Source organism: Strigops habroptila, chromosome 10, assembly GCF_004027225.2.
Source record: "Strigops habroptila isolate Jane chromosome 10, bStrHab1.2.pri, whole genome shotgun sequence".
Taxonomy (NCBI): domain Eukaryota; kingdom Metazoa; phylum Chordata; class Aves; order Psittaciformes; family Psittacidae; genus Strigops; species Strigops habroptila.
Genome location: NC_046359.1, coordinates 666,110 through 691,365, shown reverse-complemented (window position 1 = coordinate 691,365; position 25,256 = coordinate 666,110). Strand labels below are relative to the sequence as shown.

General features: G+C 40.1%; 1 protein-coding gene across 2 annotated transcripts in view; it reads right to left on the bottom strand.

The window, feature by feature from the left end:
- The window catches only part of AIG1 (androgen induced 1), a 125,731-nt gene that overhangs the window by 56,047 nt on the left and 44,428 nt on the right, over window positions 1–25,256 (bottom strand). For both annotated transcript variants that reach the window (XM_030498947.1, XM_030498948.1), the window contains exon 3: window positions 23,417–23,518. In XM_030498947.1, coding sequence (XP_030354807.1) covers window positions 23,417–23,518 — 102 coding nt within the window. The remainder of the gene's footprint in view (window positions 1–23,416; window positions 23,519–25,256) is intronic.

The window sequence follows — 25,256 nt, the reverse complement described above, 5'->3', positions numbered from 1 at the left end:
CTCTGCTCTTGTGAGACCTCACTTGGAGTACTCTGTGCAGTTCTGGTGTCCTCAACATAAAAAGGACATGGAGCTGTTGGAGCAAGTCCAGAGGAGGGCCATGAGGATGATAAGAGGGCTGGAGCACCTCCCGTATGAAGACAGGCTGAGAGAGTTGGGGCTGTTCAGCCTGGAGAAGAGAAGGCTGCGTGGAGACCTCAGAGCGGCCTTCCAGTATCTGAAGGGGGCCTATAAGGATGCTGGGGAGGGACTCTTCCTTAGGGACTGTAGTGGTAGGACAAGGGGTAATGGGTTCAAACTTAAACAGGGGAAGTTTAGGTTAGATATAAGGAAGAAGTTCTTTACAGTGAGGGTGGTGAGGCACTGGAATGCCCAAGTAAGTTGTGAATGCTCCATCCCTGGCAATGTTCAAGGCCAGGTTGGATGGAGTCTCGGGTGACATGGTTTAGTGTGTGGTGTCCTTGCCCATGGCAGGGGGGATGAAACTAGTTGATCTGAAGGTCCTTTCCAACCCAAACCATTCTATGATTCTATGATTCTATTATTTCACCCAAAGACCTACTAATCTGGAAGGACCAGAGTGTTGTGATTTTTTTGCTAGAAGATTGCATTTGGGAGGGATGAGAAACCAAAATTAACAGTGGTGTGAACTTTAAAAAAAAAAAATCAGTTCTATGTCTACTCTCTGCCCTTCATCTTGAGAACTGTAATGAATTAAAAGTCTATGGAGGCAAACCTGACAATATTGTAATCATTTTTTTCCTTTTAGAGTATAATTTATTATTGTTTCCAAAATTATCTTCCACAGACTAATGCAACAACAAATACAAGTCCATGCTGATCAGAACAGCATCTCACTGGTTGATCTAATCTCACTGAGAGAAAGGGAGGCTCATAAAAAATGTTTAAAAACTAAACAGTACAACTAGTGCCAAGTTTCGCTTGACTCACACGATATGGAAGCTGAGGCCCAAATAGCCTATGTTCTTGTCTGCCAGAGGCCCATGTTCTCAAGTTCAAACACATTTTATATTTGCCAGTAATACTTCCAGTAATCACCAAGTTTTCCTAAAGAAGACATTTAGTAACTTGTATGACACCATATACTACATTTAATTTTCTCTTTAAAAATGCATTAAGAAACATTTTGTAAAATACAAGTTCTTTATAAACAAAATGTAGTCAGTATGGTTGTGTGCACCCAGCTGTCTATGTGCGTGAAAGATTTTGGAAACTAAAGGCTCTAATTCATGTTTTCTGAAAGGCACTAGATTTTACAAGGTCAGACCAGGAACTTTCAAATAAAGAAAAAACCATGAATGCACAGAAGGAACACACATCTGTTGTGCTGCAGTTCATACTGCAATCCAAAAGCAACACAAGGAAAGGCATGCAAACAACAATTTTGGTGGTTCTGGCGGGATTTTAGATAACCAGGAAATTTTTGGTTAAGAGCAAACTAGAAAAAAAGACCTATGAGAACTCAGTGTATTCCAGCTCTATCCCCTCCAGCTGCATTGCTCTGAAGAGGCTGCTAAAAAAAAAGGCAGAAACCTCTGACATATCTAATTCTCCTTCTAGAGGGAAGCAGAGAATCTGTCAGTCTTCCTGTTCCAGTTCGGAGGCTGTGCAAGTATACACCGGTGAATAGGGTCGTACCATAGGCCAGAAAATCCCTTTCCATACGTTGTCCTATGGAAAGCAGAGCTGTGGGCTGAAGGCGAGAGGAAGCGGTCTAGGGTGGCAGCTCATGGTTTGGGATGGAATCCAGGCTGCTGAGCGCCTGCAGTGCCCCAGAGCGAAGACCACGGCATGGGCAGGGCATGGCTTCGCTCGATCTCATCTAGAAGGAATCCTGGAAAACATAATCCCAGATCTGCTGAGATTTGCAGACCTCCATCGAAAGTCATAGTTGGAAGGAGTGCAAGATAGAAGCAGCGTCCTTTCTAATAACTTAGGGAAGTGTGAAAGAAACTAGAGATGATGCTCATCTCTCCTGTAAGCAGGAAAAAAACCCCTCCTTGTTTGACTTGCAATGTCAAAGCTGAGGAGGCAGCCAGCGACTTAACCACAGCAACTCCTGGGATAGTTTTAAACTCTGTGAACAGGGTTGGGTTTTTTTTTAACTTACTAGAAGTGTTTTTAGTTGCTTGTTTGTTTAGAGTTCACCACTAGAGCTCTGGGGAGAAATCTCTCTTCAGAGAGAAGCTGTATTGTTTGTTTGTAATATCACTTGATAGGCAAAACCTGCAGGGAAGAAAGGAATATTGGACTGTAATGTGCCGCAAAAGAAAAGGAGTGGTAACGGATACAAAGGTTAATGCCAAGTCAGTGAGGAAATTCATCAGGTTATTGAACACCTTCAGCTACCCACTCACCCCTTCATCCAAATATAATGGCGTAGCTGTGCCCCAGCTCTGAGTACATCCTCAAGAGGGATGAGAATCAGATACAGCAAAACAGTGTGAGATGCTACATATGGGAACACTTGCAAACTCTGTGTAACCCTGGACAAGTGTACCTATGCATGTTAACGCTAGCCTGCAACACTAATACCTTGCGTATTGACTGACTTCAGACCAGGAGAGTCCCTGCCATTAGACATTCATTGAACAGGCCACAGAATTTTACTCTGCAATTGAAGGAAACCATTATTTTCAAACATGTGTGCGTCACTGAGCCCAATGGGGTAAGGTTGATCTGCAGACCATCGTTCAGGTGGAAGACTTACCCATTTCCCAACCTATCTTTCCCAACCTATCTTTATAGCTGGATTTTTTCACGCTAGCTCCTGAAAAGCTTACAAGGAGCTAAATTAACTTCTCAGCGCAGCTTAAATTTATGCAACATTTCAGATTCCTTCATTTCTGAAAGTGACTCCCCAACCTTATTTTCCCCAGTTTGGGATTTAACAAACTCCATCCTAAATTCCAGGTCACACTTGGTAACCAATTTACTGTGACTGGCTTATATAATATCAGCCCTTCTGTACTTCCCTTTTATCTTCAGGAACTACAATGAAACTGTAAGATGCTGTAAGGAGTGTTTATGTAAATACAACAGTAAAAGGCTGACAAGAAATTCTACAGTATGCTACCAAAATAAAACCTCAAGGTACTTCATATAACCCCCATAACCCCAAAGATGAGGCTGAAAAAGCATCACAGTTAAAATAGTCACAATTCTTTCAGAATGAATTTCTGACAGAAAACAGTTTGGGTATAATTGAAATTTTGTCATTTTCGATTTGACAAAAATTTTCCATGCTCATAAACAATCTAAAAGATCCATCAGGCTACTTCACCACAGCTGCACTGGGGGCATTCTGCCTTCTCCCAGCAGCTCTCCAGAACAACGTAGCCTTGGGGGAATTCTAGTTCTCAAGCACCCGATGGACAAGTTAGCAGCTGGTGGCTGAGCTTCTGGCTATACCATACCTCCCACAACACAGTTTTTCCTCCTCTCAGACTGACCACTTTGGAGAAACACAAGTGCAATCGTGAGGTACCACAGGAACATGCAGTTCAGGTTTGAACTGATTCAGAACAAACTATTTTGTGACTTCCAGATTTTAAATGTTTGAAATAGATGCAACAGTAAGATATCTTGGTACAAATAATGACCACCCCCGCCAAAAAAAAACCCCTACACCCATAATCCCACCCCCTCCCCCAACCATTACTCCTTTTTTTGCTTCTGTTAGTGATATAAAGACTAAATACAATCTATGGAGATATGAAAAACTGGTGAATAATGGCTATGCAGACTGCTGCATGTCTATAGAGTGAGTTTGGGTCTGTCAGATGTGAGACCTTGGAAAGCCCTACCTGTGCTGCATTTCTAAGTATATCCTATAAATCTCTGGTAAGCTCTACCATTCAATCCAAGTAAGAGAGAAACGGAGACTGGCTTGTTTGAGCTGAACAGGAAAAAAAAGATAATAATTAATGCAAACTTCCAGTCAGGTAAACTAAGCTGCAGAATTTGCTGCCCTTCCCGGGGGAGACATTTTTGAACGCAAGAAAAATAAGGGATTGGAGGACTTTAAAATGAGTGTACGGCCAGGGAACTGTACACAGACATAAAGTGGCATTAACAAGTGACAAACTCACGTCTGTCTCTAATAGCACCTTAAGTGGTTGAAGCGTTGTAGCTAGTCAGCCAGGTCAACTGCATGTAAATAGTATATAATACATGGCATATTTTCTCTGCCCAGCTTTGCTCCTAAAATAAACAGCACTGTGCTCCATGAAGGGTAGGTAGTGATCGTCTCATCTTGTGTGCATGATGATTTGCTAGGGATGATCAAAATGACCTTTGAGGGGATGCTGGACCGATGGGTCTGTGTAGATCACAGCATGCTGACAGCCCGGGTGCCCCCTGTTAAAAAAACACTGGAACAAGGGCAAGAAGAGCTACTAGTGCTACTGAGAGATTGCAGAGAATCTCCTGAGATGAGACTCTCAGGGGTCTTAACCTGATTGGTTTATCCAAAACAAGACACTCACAAGATCTCTGCCCACACAGTACACAGTGATAAAAACCAGCCAATAAAGGGCTCTTTAACGTAGCTGTGGAAAGCATAACAAGCTGAGGTTATTCAAGTCAGAAATTTGGAAAAGAATTAGCAGTGACAATGAATGATGACAGGAGCAAGCTGCTAAGGAAAACAGAAGATGTTTATCTCTTCAGATCACGACCAAATGCCTTTCTGGAAGATAAACTTCAGCAAAACAAAAATTACTGGGCTAACTACAGGTGCAAGCAAAATGTTATGGCCTGTGTTAAACAGGAGGTCAGATAAAATGACCTAATATTCTTTTCAGACCTTAAATGCCATGAACATCTGGGTTTGTCTGCATGGTGTTTTGCCGGTAGGTGAGGACTCACCCTGTTTCTGAGTCTGGATGAATCCATGCCAATAGTGAACCAGCAGCTGTGTAGCTGCGGTTAGCACAGTGCACAATCCAACCCAATAACTTGCTCCTGGCCTGGAGCTGGCTGATGCCTGGCCAGCTCATAACACAGAATGAAGTTGCATCTGTCTGCAAAATACCGTGCAGACACACCTACCCCTACCCAGAAAGCCAGCCACCCTAGCACATTTTTGCAGATAAGGACACAGGAGGCATGCCTGTGCCGTGTCCTGGAACACAGTGCAGGGATTTCCGACAGCACCCACAGTGCTCGTGCTGGAGGCAGCGACAGTACAGCCACCTCGAAAAAGAGCCTGGCCAAGGGGTAAGGCCTGTCCCCTGGGACCCAGTGCTAGCTAACTCGGCCATGCTGCCTTCAGGACCTTCAAGTCAGCATCTTGGTGCAAGGGCTGTACCACACCGTGCCAGGACTCAGCTGGGCATGGTGGACTACCCCTATGGCAGGGAAGATGAGGATAAGGTCCTCTTTCTGTATGTGGTTCTTAGAGGCAAATTGTATCATGGATTCTTGTCTTCTGTAGCAAGAACAAGGGCTCATGATGTGCTCACTGGTCATGGCTGGAGCTTAAATGCTCCAAAAGGACACCTTGCATTCCCTTCCATCAAGTTCTCAGCATCTGCTTGGTGACTTGTCTCTTTTTTCTCAGCATAAACTGAACCAAAGCAGTTCCAACTGCAAAAGAAGAGATGTGGTTACACTGCTCTCTGTATTCGACATTTAAGAGTAGAATAATGAGCAAGGTGATATGAATGTGGATTGGTCATACAAAGAAGGGCAAATAAAGTACATGGTGCTAATATCCTTGCCACCACATGGCTTGCATTTATACAAAGTAGAGTGAGTAACACACTAAAACCCTTAATTTCTCAACACAGAACTCTACGCTGACAAGAAAAGCACAGCTTTAGCAGTGAAGACAGAATGTGGTCCTGAAGGAAGAATGTTCTCCAAAAGGACTTATGCCACAGGACTGAATTAATGCTCTGAAGAAGGATTGAAGTAAAAGCGCAAACCAAAAGTGAAAGTCAAATGTTTACTCCACTCGCGACAACCTGACCCAAAATGGTAGGTGCTGGGAAGGAATTCATATGGGAGAAAGGATTTACCACTTCTCCAGAAACATAAATGCAGAAGGATACTTTTGAAAGTATCTTAGGATTTGAAAGAAGCAGAAGAAAAATAGTTTCTATTATACACAGAACTCAAAAATAAGAAAGACAAAGGTCTAAACAATAAATATAAGCTAATGTTTCAAGCAAAAACTCCTTCGTAGAAAGCTGTACTTACTGAGACACAGTCTCTTCCAAGAACGGCTGACACTCTCCCTTCCCCCTTTTTTTAAGGCATCAGATCCTCAGTTACAGGACTAGTTGATAATCTCAGCTTTTATCCAATAAAAAAGGTTTTCCTTTAAGATCCAAGACCTTCAAACTAAGGCCCTAAGGATTAAACTTCCAAGACAAAATTTCAAAACATATTTCTGAGCCTCTGCTCTTTTTAATCCTGCCCATTCATATGTTAATGCTTGCAGGCTTACTCACTGACACCTGGTGAAGAGCCCCAAAATACTGACACCAATGCAGGATGCTCAGGGTTTATCTATGTATTTCAAGGAGATTATGTAAAGAAATATACTCAATAAGAAGAGCTGGTGCATACGTAGTACTAGCACATATGACTTATTCCACAGGATAGCTCTGAAAGCATCCTGTGTCATTAGTTTCTGTGGGTAGACAGTTCCTTGAAAGAATAATGCCTGGCTGAATGGGCAGAGTATTTGGAAAGAGGCACTTGGGGTGGGATTTAAGCAGTATTGCAGCTACTGCCTATAAACCATACAACATGGTAAACATTTAAAAAATGTATGTTAATTGCAAACCAGAAACATTTAGGATGCTAACAATGCCCGTAAGTTTTTCTCTAATCATAGGTCCTTGAAAGTTGAAAACTCTCCTTCTCTCTTTATTGTGCACCATCAAGATTCTCACGAGCACAGCACTTCAGTTGCTGTACTAGGAACAAAAACAGGATGGATATTAGACATTGGAAACTCTCCATTTGCCTTTACCACAAGGGTTTTTTTCTTTTTTCCCATGGATCATAAGAAGGGCAGACGGGCATTCCCTTGAGGCAAACAGAGATGTTTTCAGAACATCATGCAATGGGAATACTCCCTGACAACATGTCTATAATAATATGTTCTAAGTACAACTTTCTGTACTGCACCTTAGGCTATTTGGTGGTGGATATATTTTTATGCCCATTCATTTTCCCTGAACTTCTGCAAGGACGAGCACAACTAAAACCCAGCCTTTTAAAAGCAGGACATCCCATTTAGCCACACAGATGCTCCCAACAAGTAAACAGGTCCACAAAGTTTTCTGAGAAAGGATCTGTGTATCATCATTATCCAGTTTCTCAATCAGCAAGGTGGAAAAGGTTACGATGAAAGAAATGCACTTAGTCACAGAGTATCTGGCAAGCGGACAGATTCCAACCCACTCCTTGCCCCAGCATCCAGTTTCCTTACAGAGCTTCTATGCGGCCAGAGCTTGATAAAGATGTGAAAAATGAGACAGTGCCAAATGTCATCCAAGGTTTCCCTGTGGATACACTTGCAAAAGAAAGGAAAGAAGATTCCAAGTTTGTTCCAGTCCCACGAGGCTTCGCTCAACACACAGCTAATGTAAATGCCACCCTAGGTTGCATATCCCCAAGCACCAACAACAGGTAAACACTGATCCTTGTCTCCAGGTGTGTGCTAGGCAGCTCAGCTTGGTTCTCGCTGCGTAGCTTCCCAGCTCCTTCCCTGCATTTTTAGTAGAACATCAGGTTTCGTAAATGCCCTGCCATGAACACAGGAAGAGGAAGATTGTTGACTCTCTCATGTTCTCAGAGCAGCAGCCTTCTCCTTGCATCTCCATCAATCCCAGCTCCAGTAGCCCTCCTCACTGAGAAAAGCATAATTTTTCTGTGCTGCTGATGGCCCTTTCTGTTTCACATCTGGAGATTGTTAACTGTTTCCCATGTGGTCTGAGTTTTAGCAGCAAAAACACTCCAACAAATTCTAGTAAAACTGATTTATTTGTATTAACTGGACACTGGATACCCAGATAATACCGCAAGGGAACTTTATTCTCCCTTCCTCTTCCCATTGACATTTCACCTCGACCTGTCCTCTGACATAAATACTAGGGAAACCTCATGTTTTAGTGGTTGGAAGTTCAGAATTGAAAAGGTCAAAAGCTGAAAATTATTTAAGCATGTCATCTCCTCTGTTTAGGAGAGCTTAAGTACGTATGAGTTGCAGAAGCCCTAGCTAAAACTCAAACTTGATGCTGTGAGGCTGCAACTTCCCCTTGGATACCAACAGCTTACAGCAACCTCTGTTTTTGCAAAGTCATAACTTGTGGCCATGGAAAGAATTGTATTAGTAGAAACTGAATGTATTGCTTCAAATCTTTGAGGGACAGAACACTGCAGGAGGGAAGAAGATACATACATGCATATGTATTTTTGCAACTGCATAAGAGAAGAAACCAGGGGGGACTGCTGAGTGGAGCTGGTAAAATGGTTTTAAGTTGCTAACATGGTGGAAAAATTACTCAAGTCTTGGATAGTAAAATTTACTACCTTTCTGGAAGGTGGCCAGTTACAAATTTATCAAAGCCTTATTTGGTGCAAAAACACTTCTGTGGAAATACCTTTGTTTAACATTCAAGCTACTCTTAGGTGAAAGCAAGACAGGTAAGTTAAATGCTCTTCGAAAGTAAACTAGAAGTAACTAAAGAAACCAAGATATTAATTAAAAAATCACCACTAGCAGGGAAAAGAAACTGTTTAATAGTGGCAGAATGCTTTCCACTCTATTCAAGCAGGAAAAACATTCTCCCATGAGATCACAAATGTACTTAAATCCTGTGGCAGGGAAATAATCTGCACTGAGAATGTGAGAATGAAAGAGATGATGGTTTATATCAAATACTTGTGCTGTTATTTTACTTTCTACTTTTATATAGTTTTGAGACCATTGCTGCAAATTTACCAGCTACCAGAACTTTTTGCTGCCCACAGTGCTATATCATTGTGCTGCGTGAGGTGGCAGAAGACATAAGGAACCCCAAGGCTGCAGCCTGAGTCTTGCTGCTACTGGTACTGTGTCAGAGGAGCGTGCTCTCACTCAGACTCTGCCAGGGAGTGTATTTCATTTCTGGATTTATGTTGTAGATAAAGGTGGTGTAGTGCAGGACGCAGAAAGGCTGGCTTGTACCTAATTTATGGATGGGTGTATGTAGGCATGAAGTGTTAAGAGAATGGTGCAGACCACACGAGGCTCCAGCCGTGCTGTGGCGCAGCGAACTTAAAACATTATCTCTGCCCCAAGCAAGGACTGGCTCTTGGGGAAAGGGTTTACTGCCCAGCATTCATCATCAGGAAAATGAAAGAGAACAGGTTTTATTTCTGCTATAAATCATGCACAGCACCAAAACACTCTGCTGCAGCAGAAGGAAACTACAAGTTTGCTGTGATCTCTGACAAAGAAGGACCTTTTTTTTGAACTGAGACAAGTTGTAGCTGTGAGATAATGGAATCAAATATTGTTTTTAAAGAGTTTATTATACCATTCTTACTTCGGAAAAGGAGGAAAAGATGTGAAAATCAAAAGATGATGGAGAGAGTCCTGTAGTGTAAGAAATATTTTTGAAGATTTTGAAAACACTGCAACCGAGCCTTCCAGCTTGTAGACTAATGCAGCAAGAGCTCTGGCAGGGAGACACCGCCTGCCAAATTCCTACTAATTGGTAATAAGGGCAGCTGAACAAACTGGCCTCTGAAAGAAAAAATAAGCTTGAAACCTCAGACTGACTTCTTCAGGAGCACAACTACTTCTGAGGAGAGTAGTAGATCTGTGTGCATGGATGGATATAGGCTAATGCCTATAAATAGCTCCAAGTTGGCAGTGCTACGGCAGTAACAGAAGCCAGACTGTGGTAACAGCCGGCTTCGCTATAGAAATTTTCATCTTAATGCCATCTTCCTTCTTGCTATGGGAGACGCACTGAAAACAGGTCTGGATAGTATATTTAAACTCTACCATGCTTTCAACAAGGTTTCATAAGGCTACGCGAGTAATTTTTAAATTTCACTTTAGAAATTTGGTTCAATCTCTATGCAATACCTATAAAACTCTTAGATTTCACTGTTCACATAAACTTGTCCAGGAACATGATCTTTCAATGCCATTTTTATGTTTAGTCCAGTCAGTTTTCTCTACAACAATAGCAACAGCAGTAAGGAACCTTATACTGAAAGCATTCAGATAAATTTGCCAGATTAAAGAAGCAAATATCCTTTATTCCTTTTGCTGCTGTAATTTATATGGAGATAGGTGATTTTATTCCTACAGAATGAATGCCACACCTCTCAATTACAAAAAGAATATATAAGCCTAAGTAAACTGCCTTTAATATTCTCGTAAAGTTTAATTCATTTGTTCGCAAAGTGACCTGAGTTATCTGGAAGGATTAACTACTGTTTTATTTTCTTAGTAAAGGTTAGAATATGGTTGAGAATTCTGCTGCAGTAATACTGAAGAGACTGGTTTCCACGAACATAATGAAAATACTGGATTCCCAAGCACATCATATCTGCATTGAGTTCACCGAGTTAGATAGACAAAAGAAAGGGGAAAGGAGTAAACTCTTAGCACTTTTCTACCCTTCTGATACCGCTGGATTGCTGGGCCTTGGCATTTACTGCAGGAGTAAATGAGAATAATTTGCTGTTCTAACCTGTACTGACAGGAACTGCCTGGTCCGTGTCACCTGTGACGGGACCAAGCATGGGCTAGTTCTATTTAAATGTTGTGCAGTTAGAACACTGTCAGGGACTTTTTAATGCCAAAGAATTTTACATATTCCTATTTAGATTTTGAAATTGCAGCCACAAGAGTGTTCAGACTCGCCTAGCAATGTATAGGTGGGATTTTCCATGTACAAGCCAATCTGATAGAATAGGCTTTCAGGTTTACCACAAAATGTTCTTCCTCACACTGTAAAACCTACCATGAGGCTGTACAGTATTATATTACATGGTAACGATATTTCCAGGGAAAAAAAAAGAATTACACATGAATCAGGCAATGAAAGTATGCAGGTAACCATGGCTACTGTTGTGAACCAAATAACATTTTTTATACAGCTGTGAATATTTGTGTTATTGCCAGTTAAGCTGCAGAGTTCAGATTTGAGACAGAGCCGGTAAACACTGAATTCTTGCCTGAAGAAAGGTACTTCCCAAAGTGGATGCAGGCCTCTACATCGTGCCACTGCACATTCTGGTGTAATTTTTTTGTCTAGTAAACACACAGTCAAAATAAACAAAGTACAACTCCTCATGGCCACTAGTTACACTTCACTTTCAGCGACACACTTTTGCACAAGCTATTTTCTGTCTTAAGGTATTTTTATTTCCTCTTGTCATATACCTGCAATTGTAACTCTTGACATAGCTTTTGAAATCACTTTGGCCCCATAAGAGAGACTTTTGAAAGATCTTTAAAAGATTTGCAAGCAAAACTCTCAGCTTCCCTTGATTTTCATTAGTGGTAACACCCCCCTCTCAGGTCCCAACAGCATTCCTGGACAACAAAAGAAAAAACAATTCCAAATGAGAGGGCAAATGAGAGGGACCTTTTCTCCTTTGACATCTTTTCAATTTCCAAGTTCATACCTCTTAAATCATCCTTCTGTTTACATGTCAGAGCCTCTGTTCTCAAATCAATCATCATCAGAGAAGGAGTGGAAACCTAAGGGATTTTTCTCCTTACAGAGAAAAGGTACGCCCAAAATCAAACTATTTGGAGTAAGTTGACACTAGTTGCTATACTAAAGGAAAATACAAACACAAAAGCAGTTAATGAGATGAACCTGTGCTTCCAGTAATATAAACAAAACAAAAATAATGAAACGCCTAGTGTAACTAAGTGAAGCAGGACTTAGAGCAACATCTCTCTATTCAAAAATTGAGTAGAGCATGAGTTTGAAACCCAAGTGAGTGCTTGTTCATTCACTGTGAATTTTTCCTCTTTGCCTGGTTTGGAGAGAAAGGATCATTTCTTAATAAAAGCACTGGCTAATGAAGCAAGCACAGATTCATTTTGCAGTTCGATCTTTAACAAACTGCCTCTAGCCTCGGGCAAACCACAAATTCCGTGTTTTAGTTTCTAGTCTCTAACAGGGGGAAAATAACAACTCTCTTCTGCCAGTCTTTACCTATGCAGTTCATATAGGCTAAAAAGAAATTGGAGGGCTAAATGTTTTGTATCTATCTGTATCAACAGTGCTTGGCTTAAATAAAATTATAGGAGAAGTTCTTTAAAATGGTACTAGGTACCAATATCATTATTAACATATGAATAGTAGCATATATTTTTATACATTACTATATATATACTGTATGTAGTGTATATATGCACACATTATACATACTGTACAATATATTATACATATGTATACAATATATATATTACAAAATATATAATATATAGGCTAATCCCACCACACTGCTGTCACGGAGAATAAAACTGGGGGTCTCACAGAAGCATAGTGCTCGGGCAGACAACTGTGAGGTCTAAAGATCCAGAAATGCTGGGGATTATTAGAGGCAATGAATGTACAAAGCAGTGCACTCTTCTGACATCTGCATAGACAAAAATGTTGGAAAATCAGTCTGCAAAGAGTGATCTTGCACAGTGGTCACAAGAAACCAAATGAAGACAAATTTACGCATGTTGGTGGGTCTAGAATAAATGAAGGGTCCTATTTTCAATATACATCGTGTGCTTTAAACTTCCTTTTCAAGCTTTTTCTCAGTGATGTACAGTACACACAATTATCACCTCCATGTTCTATAGCTCTCTCCAGCTGACTACTATTATCACCTCTTTATTTTGTTTCCTCTACTTTGCTCACTGTCTTCTCCTCCTTAACAACCTCTAAGGCTATCACTTTTTCTCTTAGCTTCTAACACATGCACTTCTTTCTCCTTCAAATTCCCTCTTCTTTTTCATCTTTTATTCCTCTGCTTCAGGAGCAAAGACCAAAATGCCATCCACCTTAGTCTCAGATCTAAGAATACATGTATTCACCTCCTAAAATGATTTGCAGCTGTATGCATTTTTAAACAACTTGCAGCCAACACAATTTTGTTCGTTAATGGAAACATCAGTAAATCTGTGTATTGGTAAAAAGACATTTTTGATGGATGTTTCCTTTATAGCAAATGATATCATTTCCCGTTTATTCATTTTAAAAAGTGCCTTAAAATACAAAGTTCAGTAGACTGACACACATATTTCATCTGTCCCATAAATAGTTCATAAAACAATTTCTACATTACATACTGTATTTGCAAAAGAAGCCGCAAAAATGTACATAGCAATGACTCAGCAAGTTGGAACCTGCATATAGGGTTTAGAGAGAGCTGGTAAAGCTTGAAGTAACAGAACAAAAAGCTAAAAATCCCATGATGCAAATAAAATTGCTTCCTGTTGCAAACAAACTTAAGGATGTAATTTGAATATTGTAGGCATTTTTTATAGAGAACTTCCTTTCTAATTATATTTGAACTTTCTATAGCGTGCACCATGTCAGCCTAGAGTATTTTATGAGATACCAGGAGCACTACATTTGGTATATAACCATAAGCAATGTCATTATTTGATGTGGAGGTCACTTCTGTTAAGCAGAAGAATGCACAGCAATATCAACTCTGTTACTTGCATTTGCATCCATGAACCTCACAGTAATTTGCAAAATGCAATTCACCTTTTCATTCCAGCTGAAGGAATGGGAACTGAGGCACATGAAAGGCAAATGCCTCTCAGCAGCCAACAAGGACCCAGCACGGTGAAGAGCAGAGCACCGGCACACGCAGTCTGGGTTGGCGCAGTAGCTGCCCTGCCTGGGACGCTTCATAAGCAGAATCTGGCACAGTGCTATAAGCCCAGTAACAGCTAGCACTGGTTTTTGAACCAGCATTACAAAACCCCACAAAATGCAGACATTAGCTAATTAAGACTTATAAAAAATTATTTCAATCGAACATTTCATAATTTCTTTCAAGACTAGGAATAAAACGGGAATTTAAAAACAGAGTTTAAACAGCACTTCAAATCTGCAGTGTTACTTGTTTTGAAGACAAAGCATGCTGTGAAGAGTTAAAGGGCACCAGTTAATACCGCAACGAAGACGTAAGAGCATACATTGGCCACTCGTCTGCCTTTTGCCATTTTGAGACACCTCCACGCCCTGTGCTATTTCTCCATGGCTGGAGATTCTTCCTGTTCAGATAACTGCGGTGTCAGAGGGAGGAAAAGCGTCACCTTAGTCATCCTTACGGTCTCTCTGAGAGAAAGAGACATCTCTGAAAGGTGACTGCTTTTCCTGAGTAGGGCACCAGCCTGGGACTTTGGTGATTTTGGTAAATGTCCAAAAGTAAAAGGGCTAACAGTAGACCTGCATGACTAATGGCAACGGCTTACACATCTGTCAAAAACATCCTTCATGCTACATCCTGAATTTGAGTCTCTTGTATTTGAGGAGTTACTAAAAATGGACACTGTTTTTACTTATTTTTATCTATGTGGGAAAATAAAAATATGGCGATTGAACTGAATGGCAGGGCAGATACCAGGTTATGTCAAAGCTCATAGCCCACCATGAGCAAAAGTAATTCCCAAGGTTGTCCCCAAATCCTTGATTTCCGCTGATCAGCATGTATAAAGCATTAGTGCTGTGGCACTACTTCAACATATTAATCATCTGAATATGAAATGATTTCTGCAGAAATGATATTTGTTTCCAAATACAAAGGCACGTAAGAAGACAGCAATTAACAAAGAAAAAAGTTACTTTTAAAAAGTGGTAATTTGTTACAAAAATAATGTCAAAATATTTCCCTGTATTAGTTTTCCTGTAGCAATAATGATCTCAGGATACAGGGAGAAGTAATATTTTTTATTCCATCAACTTCAAGGGCTGGAAAAAGCATATAAGCTTTTGGGCTTAGACTCCCTTCATCAGGTCTGCTGATTCTTCTGGTACTGTTTCCATGTGAAATAACCCACTTTCCAACAATGATAAATAGGTAAAAATCTGGTCACTGAGTTAGTGCATATGCCTTCAATTGAAGGAAAAGCTGTCCGCCAAGCTTCACCCAAGTAGATCATAGGTCTGTGAAAAAAGAATCTAAAAGGATGGAATCCAGTTGCTATAGCAGCAAATTAAACAAATAAATGAGATACCATGGAATGCTACAAAATATTTGTGGTCTGATTAAGTCATATTTGCCACATGTGTGAATACTAACAGCACAGTTTAGTAAAGTGGGTACGATATAGTACAATCCTACTTTTATTGTATGTACAGTCTGATTTTTATCTGAGTGCGAATGAGTGGTAACCAGCATGTCGAAAGGTACGTAACACTGCATTTTACTGTAATCACAAGGCATAGTCCCTTACACACACAAAGATAGACAATAAATGCATATTAAACTACTGTAACTTCAAAGAGATATTTGCATCCTTCCCTGTGTTTGCATTGCCTGCTAAAGACACAAAAGTTTTTCTAGTGGTCGCCTCTAGGATGACTTGCATATAGGGCGCTTTAAAGTACACATCCTGTAGCTGGCAGCTGACATATTAAACCTTCTTCAACATAAGCAATCCTCCCCGTAGTGCATTATTTTTTTCCAGTGAAAACTTCTCTTTTCTTCATAGAAGACACCATTTTAATATACTCATCATTAATCATAATGATATATCACTTACTGATTGATTCTACTATCTGCCTATGTTCTCTGGAAAAAAAAAAAAATCAGGAAACAACCACAAGTCTGTTATGCCAAAGGATAAAACAAATGTCTGATTTAACTGACAGACAAGAGAGGAAGGTACATAGATTTTTATCAAAAATGTGTACCAGTTATTAATGTATTTTGCACTGGTTTTAAAGTTGAACATTCATTTACATTTATAAGCTGCAAACCATGTATCTGATAAATTGCGCACTAGCGCCACAGAAATGTACCAGCTTAAGCTCTACAAAAGAGTTGTGCGTGACCCCAGCAGTGACTACAGTGAGCAGTATGAGCTGTACAGAAAGTTAATCTTAAAACAGGCATTCCTAATACTGTCAGAAACATGGGAATGAACCAAGTATGTTTCCATCCCACACCACTGCTGGTTTAACAAACAGACGTAGCAGTCCAGGACCAAACACAGCTCAGTATGTACTCCACACCCAGAGAAAGGCAGATAGTCTAAAGGCTCCCTTTGTATGTCTTTTTGGGGATTTTATTTGACCATTTGTTTTGTGCCCACTGTAATCACTTTACCAAACATTTGTATGAACGACTTCGGCTGAAAATCTGGCTTTGAGCTTTTTTTTTTATCAGTATTATTACTACTACCATAATTATTACTTCCCAAGTTACACCTAACTTTGTTAAAGCAGGGTGGTTTGAAATACAGACAGTGCACCTCCTTACCTCTGGTGCTTCAAATATGTGATCTTCCAGCACCCTCAGCAAGAAGCACATCTATTTGAATATGCAATGCAACTCACACTTCACAGCTGACATGAAAAAATAAGGCACACTCTGAACAGACCTGGTTTCAACAGCAGGACTGAAGTTTTGAGGTCAGTCAGTCAAGATAATGCACAGCATTGTCAGGTAAAAATAATGGCAGAGATGCAAAGACACCAATGCCATTCTACAGATATGACACAGACACAATTTGTATGAACACAGGCCTCATACTGTTGCATGGTTGCAGGTGGTTTTAATCCTAAACATTTTACAAGGATTTTAAGTTCCTGGCATGACACTGTGCAAATATTACTTTACATACCCTGTAAACCTACATCCAACAGGAACATAAGCAATTCTCCTCCTCTCACAGCAGCATCAGTAAGCCATCTCCTTGCTCTCGAACCTGCTAATTAATAGATTTCAGAGACGTCTTCCCAGAGAAGTGATGGAAATATGGTAAGAAAACATACTCTTCACTTCTTCTTTCTTACTTTTCCTTATCTCCTTACTTCCCCTTTCCTCATCCTTCACCTCCTCCAGGTCCTCTTTAGCATTTTGAGTCTCTTCCAGCTTGTCTGCATTATTCTGTGGCACTTTTTTTCATTCACTTACCTCATCTGTTTTGCCTTTTTTTTTTCCTTTTTTTAGGTAAGAGTTGGACCAGCATCAGCTGACTTTTTGGTTCCTCCCTTTCCTCCCAGCCATCTTTTCCTCTCATCCAACTATCTTTCCCTACCTCCCTTTTTGCGTGTCTGACTCTCTTCCCTTCTCCCCTGCTTTGTTGGTCACTCCCGCGGTCTGGTGTTGACACTACATGCTCTCATCCTCTGTGCTAACACACCGAGTTACGTGACCTTGTCAACAGAAGAAGGCAAAACATGAGAAAAAGATCTCATCTGGGGATTTCTGTTCTCAGAACTTTCATTTGCAATGCAGATGGCTAGAATAGGGCTTGCCTATTTAGCTGTTACTAAGTACTCAAAGATATTTTAGAAAAGGTCCCTCTTTACTAGGCACTGGGTTCGCTCGTACCAGGAGGAGCTTGTGTGTATGTTTTCTCCAGATTACTGGAAATAGCTAATAATCAGGAACATTCAGACCTGTATTAAGTTAGAAAGCTGTCTTCACCTTACCCTGATGAGTCTCCTCTGGCAGATACGTAACATGGTTAAGGCCAGCTTCCTACCACACGAAAACTGTAGCAGTAATTGTACTGTTACTGTATTAGGTAAAGGAGTTTTTCTAATGCTCCCAGAGGATGTCACTCAGATAATTCGGTCTTCTTCGCCTAGCAGCCTCTCTCAGTTTTCAGGTGCTATGCTATCAGAGGTTTTGATCCACTACCAATCTCCAAGCCCTTCACATAAGTAACAGAAAATCTTCTAAGCTGCTGCTGTTTTTCTCCCCAGAGCGGAGGGATAATTGGTACTACTGCATTCATGCTCCCGTGGCGGAACTGGTAGATAATGAGGAGAGGTACCAGACAGAGCCATGTAACTGCAGCATGCACATGCAATAAGTGTACAAATCCAACAACAATATTTTCATGGGTTTTGAAAATATTCTGAGCCCCCAGGCAGTCAGCTTTAGTTGCCATTCTCTCCATCAGACAGATGTTTAAATAATAGCCATCTAGGAGTGGGTATTCTGTAGGAAGTTAAATTACAAATTTTCCCTGATTTTTATCAAAAAACTTTTCAAGTTATGACAAGTGGTTCCTGGAGCACTGAAGATTTTATTCACCCCTAATATACGAAAACATTCACCCCTAATATACGATAAATTAAGAACATCCCTTGAGTTGGAATACCCTTGAAAGCCTTATATTGGATTTAGAAACAAATCTTAGAGAAGAGTACATATCTTCTAGACATAAGCATGAGGCATTACTAAGGTACAGTACATTGTACAAAAATAGCCCATACATGGGATGTTGCTGTATTAGGAAAGCATCTACAAGAAATATAACGCAGTGTTTCAAATGAGTCGCTTCTGAAAAGGATTTTTAGGGCAACATGCTAGATGGAAACACTTCGCTGACAGAAGGGACATCTCCTTGTTTGTACAGCAGAGCGAGTACTGTGCAGCGACTGACCCAACTAATGACGGAGAGACGGGTTGGTCAAAAAACTCATCAGTTTTGGACCGTCCAATCTTTATATGTCAGGTTACTAGGAATTTTGATCTTTACAGGGATTTTCTATTTTTCTGTTTGTCGACTCATCAAGGAAAAGTGCTTTCCACCAGAAAAACAAAGAAATAAACAAGCCAAGGCCACTGGACCTAAGGTAAGGCTGCCAGGAAGAACAACAATTGGAGAGATGGCCAGAGGGACTCTATACCACTCTCCAGTGAGCTGAGCTTTTCAGCTGACCCACCAGCAGTAAGAAAAGCAAGCCAACTTGTGAAGTAAGTAGAGATGTATCACTTGGACAGGCTCCTTCCTCTCCATAACTTGTCTTCGTCTGCTATTTGCCCCAGTTTTTATGCATTCTCTTGAACGCAGGGACAAAGGGTATGTCTTTCTAGGAACGACTTTGTTTCCCAAAAGCAGCATGAAAAGAATAAAGTACAAAACTGGAAGAGCTCATATAGATTGTAGTGGCACAGAACCCATACAATAATCAATTTTCCAACTCCACAGAGGCAGAGTGTATTCCCCTTTCCCCTTCCCTGACCTCTCCTCTGGAGTTTTCATATGAAGACAATGCTTTGTTTCTGACCTCCAAAGCCATTAAACTCCTCGGTAAGTAACTTCTCTCTCTGTATTTTACTTTCCTTGCCACAAACAAAAGAAGATTAACATTTTTAAAAGGAATTTGGGACAGTGTCTGTGAAAAACAAAGGAGGACTCTTGCTGAAATGGTATGCTAACTTGGACAGATACTGCATGCAGTCCTGCCATGTAACCTGGCTCAAAATCAGCAATGCTCAAGCTTAAATTAATTCAGTCTACAGATCTGTTTATGTGGGCATCGGTTAAAGTAGGGACAACCTCTAGTTTTATAGTCTGTGCTAATATTGAAGAGAGTATAACTTCTGGAAACAAATGTAATCCATGTATCATCCTGTCCAGTCCCAACACAGAAAGGTGCAATGAATGATCTGATAAAAATCCTATTACTATGACACACTAGTTTTAAACACTAAAGGGTAGCCTTTAATTAAAAATTCCTAATACTGACAGAGATCAGCTAGACAGCCATCAGAATATAGGGACAAATATTTCCCATGGAAAATATGCCTGCGGAATGACAAGTTGATATGGATCCAAAGTGCAGGACAGTATGAAGAACATAAACAACATCTCTGATAGAAGAGTTCAGTAATTTGGCAACTAAACCTGTAGCCAGCAAAGATGAATTCATCTGCATAACTAATAAATACAGGAAGTGCACTCAACACTTCAGAAACAGGCCAAGGCTGAGACACATTCCTCTTCTTCAACAGCTCTCTTTAGAAAGGTAGTTATTTCTACCGACAGAAGCTTAACCTCAGCTACTCAGATGTGCTCCTTCATACAATATACAGAGATGAAATCCTTGCCCTACTGAAATAGACAGCAACCCTGCCATTGATTTCCCCACGTCATTTCTCGAGCTATAGTGATACTGTTGGTTATGAATGAATTGACTGACCGAGATGATGAAATATATCAGTTTTATGGCACAGTACAACTCTATTAGTGATGCTTTTCACAGGTGTATGAATCTGTACGTATGAGATACCATCTGGCACCACAAGGCACTGCATACTACACAGATATTTCTGTAGACAGGAATTATATCTTCAACTATAATGGGGGGTGTGTGTCTATATATATATGTAAAATAGAAATACAGTTCTTGACACTATATGCACTTTTATGGCAAACAGTTTGTGGCTTTTATCTTTGTGCACAATTATGAGCCTCTTTCTGTTTCTACAAAACTTTATAAACAATATTAAGACTGAATTGGTAATGGGATTGTGTAGCTCTGAGGTTCATTTCCCTCATGTTTTCCATTTATAGAGAAGAATTTTTTTTATAACTAGGAATTTTTTAGATGTTGAAAAAGTGTTGCTATGAAAGAATGATATCTCAGAGTATTGGCAAGACATTCTTACGCATTCAAGAAAACGGGGGTTTTTAACTATAGATAAGATCGTAACTGCAGAAAAGGGATGGAAAAGGGTGAGAAGGAAATGGGGAATGAGAACTGATTATTGTAACCTTACAAAGCAGCAGACACTGCTGTCCAAACCACTTCTGCTTAAGCTAATGCACTGAACTGCACCAACCCTTCAAACAACTTCTCCGTACGGCCTTCTAGACAGCCACCTTGAAATGCTTCTGAAGTATGAATACTCCCAAATATTTTGACACATGCCCCTATTACTAATGGAAATATGATTGCTATTATTACAGCTAGATTTCAGGACTTTTCATTCCTTTTCTACATGTGGATTTTGCAGACTGACGTTGACAGTTGAGCAAGTTGTTACAGCTGGCCATAATACATCTGTCAGGAACTTTTTAAAATACGACTTTTCAGTAAAAGAAGGGCATTTTTTTTACTGTGGAAAATGTACAGTTTAAATTTTCCACTTTTCTGTGGCTTTTTTGGTGGTAAATACATTTTTAGGGAAACTGCTGTGAAAACAACTGGACAAAAGGTTCACAGGTGAAGTAGCACTTGAACTCAGATCCTTAGGAGCTGAACCAGGCACTGCAGGGGAAGCTCACAGAGAAGAGGGATTCATCAGCAATGCTGCAGAAGCAAAAGGACCCGCCTCTCACTGATAGATTTCACTCTGACAAGGGTGATGAATCTCTTGTGTGAGTTTTGTTTTACTAGGTTAGGCTCCAGCACAGCCACCCTTGCATTCTGAGAAATCACCACCGAACGTGCACAGCTGCTGTCAAAATGTGCAGGGAAAAATAGGAATCAATGTTTATTCAACAGAAAACAGCAGTCAGGATCCGGACTTTTCTAGAACTGTATTCCCAGAGGTCCCACCCTTTCACCAAGGGGACCTCTATCATATTCTCTAAAATCTGCCAAATCAAAATTGTAACTACTACTAAGTGAGATGCTAGCATCCTCAAGGTAGTTTAAGAACCCCTTCATATTACAATAGGCAATGCATCAGAATTAATAAGTATGAAAACTGGTAAGGACAAAACGATGGCTAAAACATCAGAAAGAATTAGACCGAAAGGTCCTGAAAAGCCCAACAGCCGTAAACTTCCTCTGAGTGACTGAGGTAAAGGAACACTTGGATAAAGGGAGACTGACACAGCAAACAGTTCCTTTACAAAAGACTTTCAAAAATGCCTTCTACAATATTTCAAGTTGAAAAAAAAGTCTAAGATGCTTGCACACAATTCATTTCAGCAAACTCTATTATGTCAAAAAGTCCCAAACAAAAGCCCTCTTCAAATATTTCAGTAAGTATACATTTCTACAGAGCAACCTGAGCTTGAATTGCCTTTCAGTTATGGCACAGAGGAGACTTCCTGAATGCATAGGGCTGTTTGTTGTCAACTGCTTCACAGTGTACATTCATGAAAAATGTTATAGGTTAGGCACTTTCAGTATGTGGAATGTCACCTGGAAGAAATGTCATCAGAGCTGGCACTGATGTGGTGTGGGGTAAAAATCAATGTATGCATGGCTTGGCACTGTTTGCAAGTGTTCAGTTTGTAACCTCAAAACCCCAGGGAGGACAGTCTGAACAAACGCAGCAGGAGTCGTTAGGCCTTTTCCTCAGCTCTACACACACATAATATAATGCTGCTCCTTTCAAAACCTTGTAAACCAGTACAATATCTAGCAGAAGCTGACGCTCCTCTTGTCAGTAGTAACTCTCATACTGCTTCTTTAACACACAAGGAATAAACAAATAGCAATGCCATCTGCCCCGCACCACAAAGGACCAATTTATCAAGCCCAGCAGCAGTGGACAAATCTTAGTCTGCTGTGGTGATACAGTATCCACGCCCTGAAGGATGAGCTCTGCTGTCATCTACTGAAGAACAGCAGTGCCAAATGGTTTGCCATGCCTTGATGTGGAAAACAAAGTAATAATGAAACATTTTTCACATATGCAACTACAGAAGCAAACATGATGCTTTTCAGCTCCAAATGCTGCATAAACAACAGTAAGCGCTTGATGGCAAAGTGTGGCCTTCTTTCCCTTAGTATGTAGACATATAGTCGAGAGAAAGAATGTTCGACTTGTCATACCAGAGAGGGATAAAAAGGTCAGGTTTATTCTCAAGAAACTACTTTTATGATTACCAACTCAGCAATTTTGAAACTTTGTGCTGATGCACATAGTACAACATTATTAAAAATACTCAGATACAGGTTCTGCTATACAAGTTTGGTGTGCTTGAGAAATGAGTAATTATTTAATTGTTTTTCTAAAAACATACAAGTCCAAAAAGCATAGGGAGATTTTCTGAAAAAGCATTTTAACCGAAAGGTTTTCATTACAAATTCCACTTCGGTAGAATGGTAAAGAGCCATTCAATTAAGTGTTTCTGTCCTTTTAGAGCAAGATTTGTTGAAGTAGGAACTTCTGTTTTGTGGAAGAGTCTCTTTTGATTAAATTTCTTCAGGACCAGGGTGACACTGCTCTGACAAAAGTACCTTATCACAGAAATCAGCCGATCCCCACAACCAGCCTGGGATGTAGGAAACACATGTTCCTAACAGCGATTCAAATATGACTCAAGGAGTCAAAGAAGAAAAGATGTTACTGCTTGCAAACAATGTTCCTTAATCACTTCGGAGGGGATTAGCTGTAAGTGTACACAGAGTCATGCACAGGGAAATCAGTGTCTTCTTACACTTTTGTTAATGGCAGGAAGTGTTTGTATTACTTTACTCACCATTCCATGATTTAGCCATGCTGGTATAAAATTATCGAGCAGCTTTGGGTAAACCAGTTCCCTGTCATAGATATAGATGCTCCAAAACATCGTCACAACAAACTAAGAAGGAAAAATAAGGAAAGACAACACATTTCAAAATACACGCTTCTGACCAATTAGCATACATTTTAATAACATTTTAACAAAATTTTAGATAGCAAAATGGGGCATTTAGCTAATGATCTATGGACAGACACAAACATTATTGTTCTTTGACCGAATCCTGCTTTAATCAACAGTGTGAATCTGGGTTATTCTTTGCATTGACAGGAGTTTTAACTTTTCTTCTTTTTTTCTTTTTTTTTTTGTCTTTCAGACTGGAAAAAATCTCATTTTTGGACTTACAAGCCTATGGCCAAATTACAACTGAGCAGTATACTTTCGTAGCAGATGTGGCACATAAGTAATACTTCACCACTTACAGGACAAAAAACCAAATGGAGAATCAGGTCAAATATCACTCGGAATTCATAGAACATATAAACATGAAACATTTATCTCTGAACAGAAGCCTATAAACTCATCTTTGCACTTTGTCATGTCAGACATCAAAATAGCATTGCTTAAAACCAAAACCTTTAACCCTTTAACAACTACTCTGCAAACAATTCATGGACTGGGATCCACAGAAAAGAGATCTAGTATCCTGCTCATTTGTCAGTATGAAATTTGGCTTGGTTCTTGTCAGAGACTATTTACCAGGAGCTCAGAGAAAGACCATTATTTTCTCTAGACTGAGGACAGGACACACATCCCAGATAAAGTTTGCACTAGGTTAAATTTTTGCCAAAGTGTGCACAAATTCTTTAAATAAAGACCCTGATATCTGAAAAGCAAAGACAACATAAAACCTCAAAAATTTACAGAAATAGTAGTTTCAGCTTACCTTAGCTGGGGAAAAAACAAAGTAAGCAATCTTCTAATTAAAACTCAGTTGCTTTCTTACCTTGAGTTTGAGTCATAGTTTTCTAGTAATAAAAGGCTTATTGTTTAGATCAGTAATACCCAGTACTTGGGCCAGGAGCTTTTCAATGACCATTTTCAAGGGATTTTTACATGGTAGCGACAAGTCCAAATTTAAAAATTGAGAAGCAACAGATAGGACTTTCACTGAGATCAGCAGGGAAGTATTCAGTTACACTTAAACTGATGTGACCCATTAGCCATCTTATGGCTAATTTGGGGGGTCAGTAAAAGAAAGTGCAAGAAATATGAGGTGAGCATAGCAAGGTCAGCAAATTACTAGTGTGTGTGACAGTGTAGGCATAAGTTGTTTCATATGCTTCTGACTGGAAAGTTAAAACTGAGGTTGCAGTTTATCAATGGCACCTTGTTCTAACCACAGACATGTAGACTTTGGCCAGCCAGTTATGTGAATGACCTGAACTAGTACACTGTTCCCTCCGTGTGCATACAGTACATAGTTTCTTGGTTTCCAACACACTTGTCCATCTGCTATGATAGCTATTGGTGCCCGCTCAGAATAAGCTTGGACTATTTGACTAGAGCACAGAGGCTAGGATGAAAAAAAAAGGAGATATGATGGACAGTCTGAAAAACATTGCAAGTGTAAAGTATCCCACAAGAAGTCTTGCTGCTGGGCCAGTCTTGGCATTGGCACAGCACAGCTCTTTACGCATCTGCTGACACGTAAGTGCCAAGATACGAATAGCTGAACAGCAGGGAAAATGGAAGCAAAGTATCCTCTTCTCTATAGGCTTCCTAGAAGTCATGTATTATCACAGTGGGTCTCTGAGAACCTGCTAAGACCAACTGGGACATAAAAACATATTCTCGG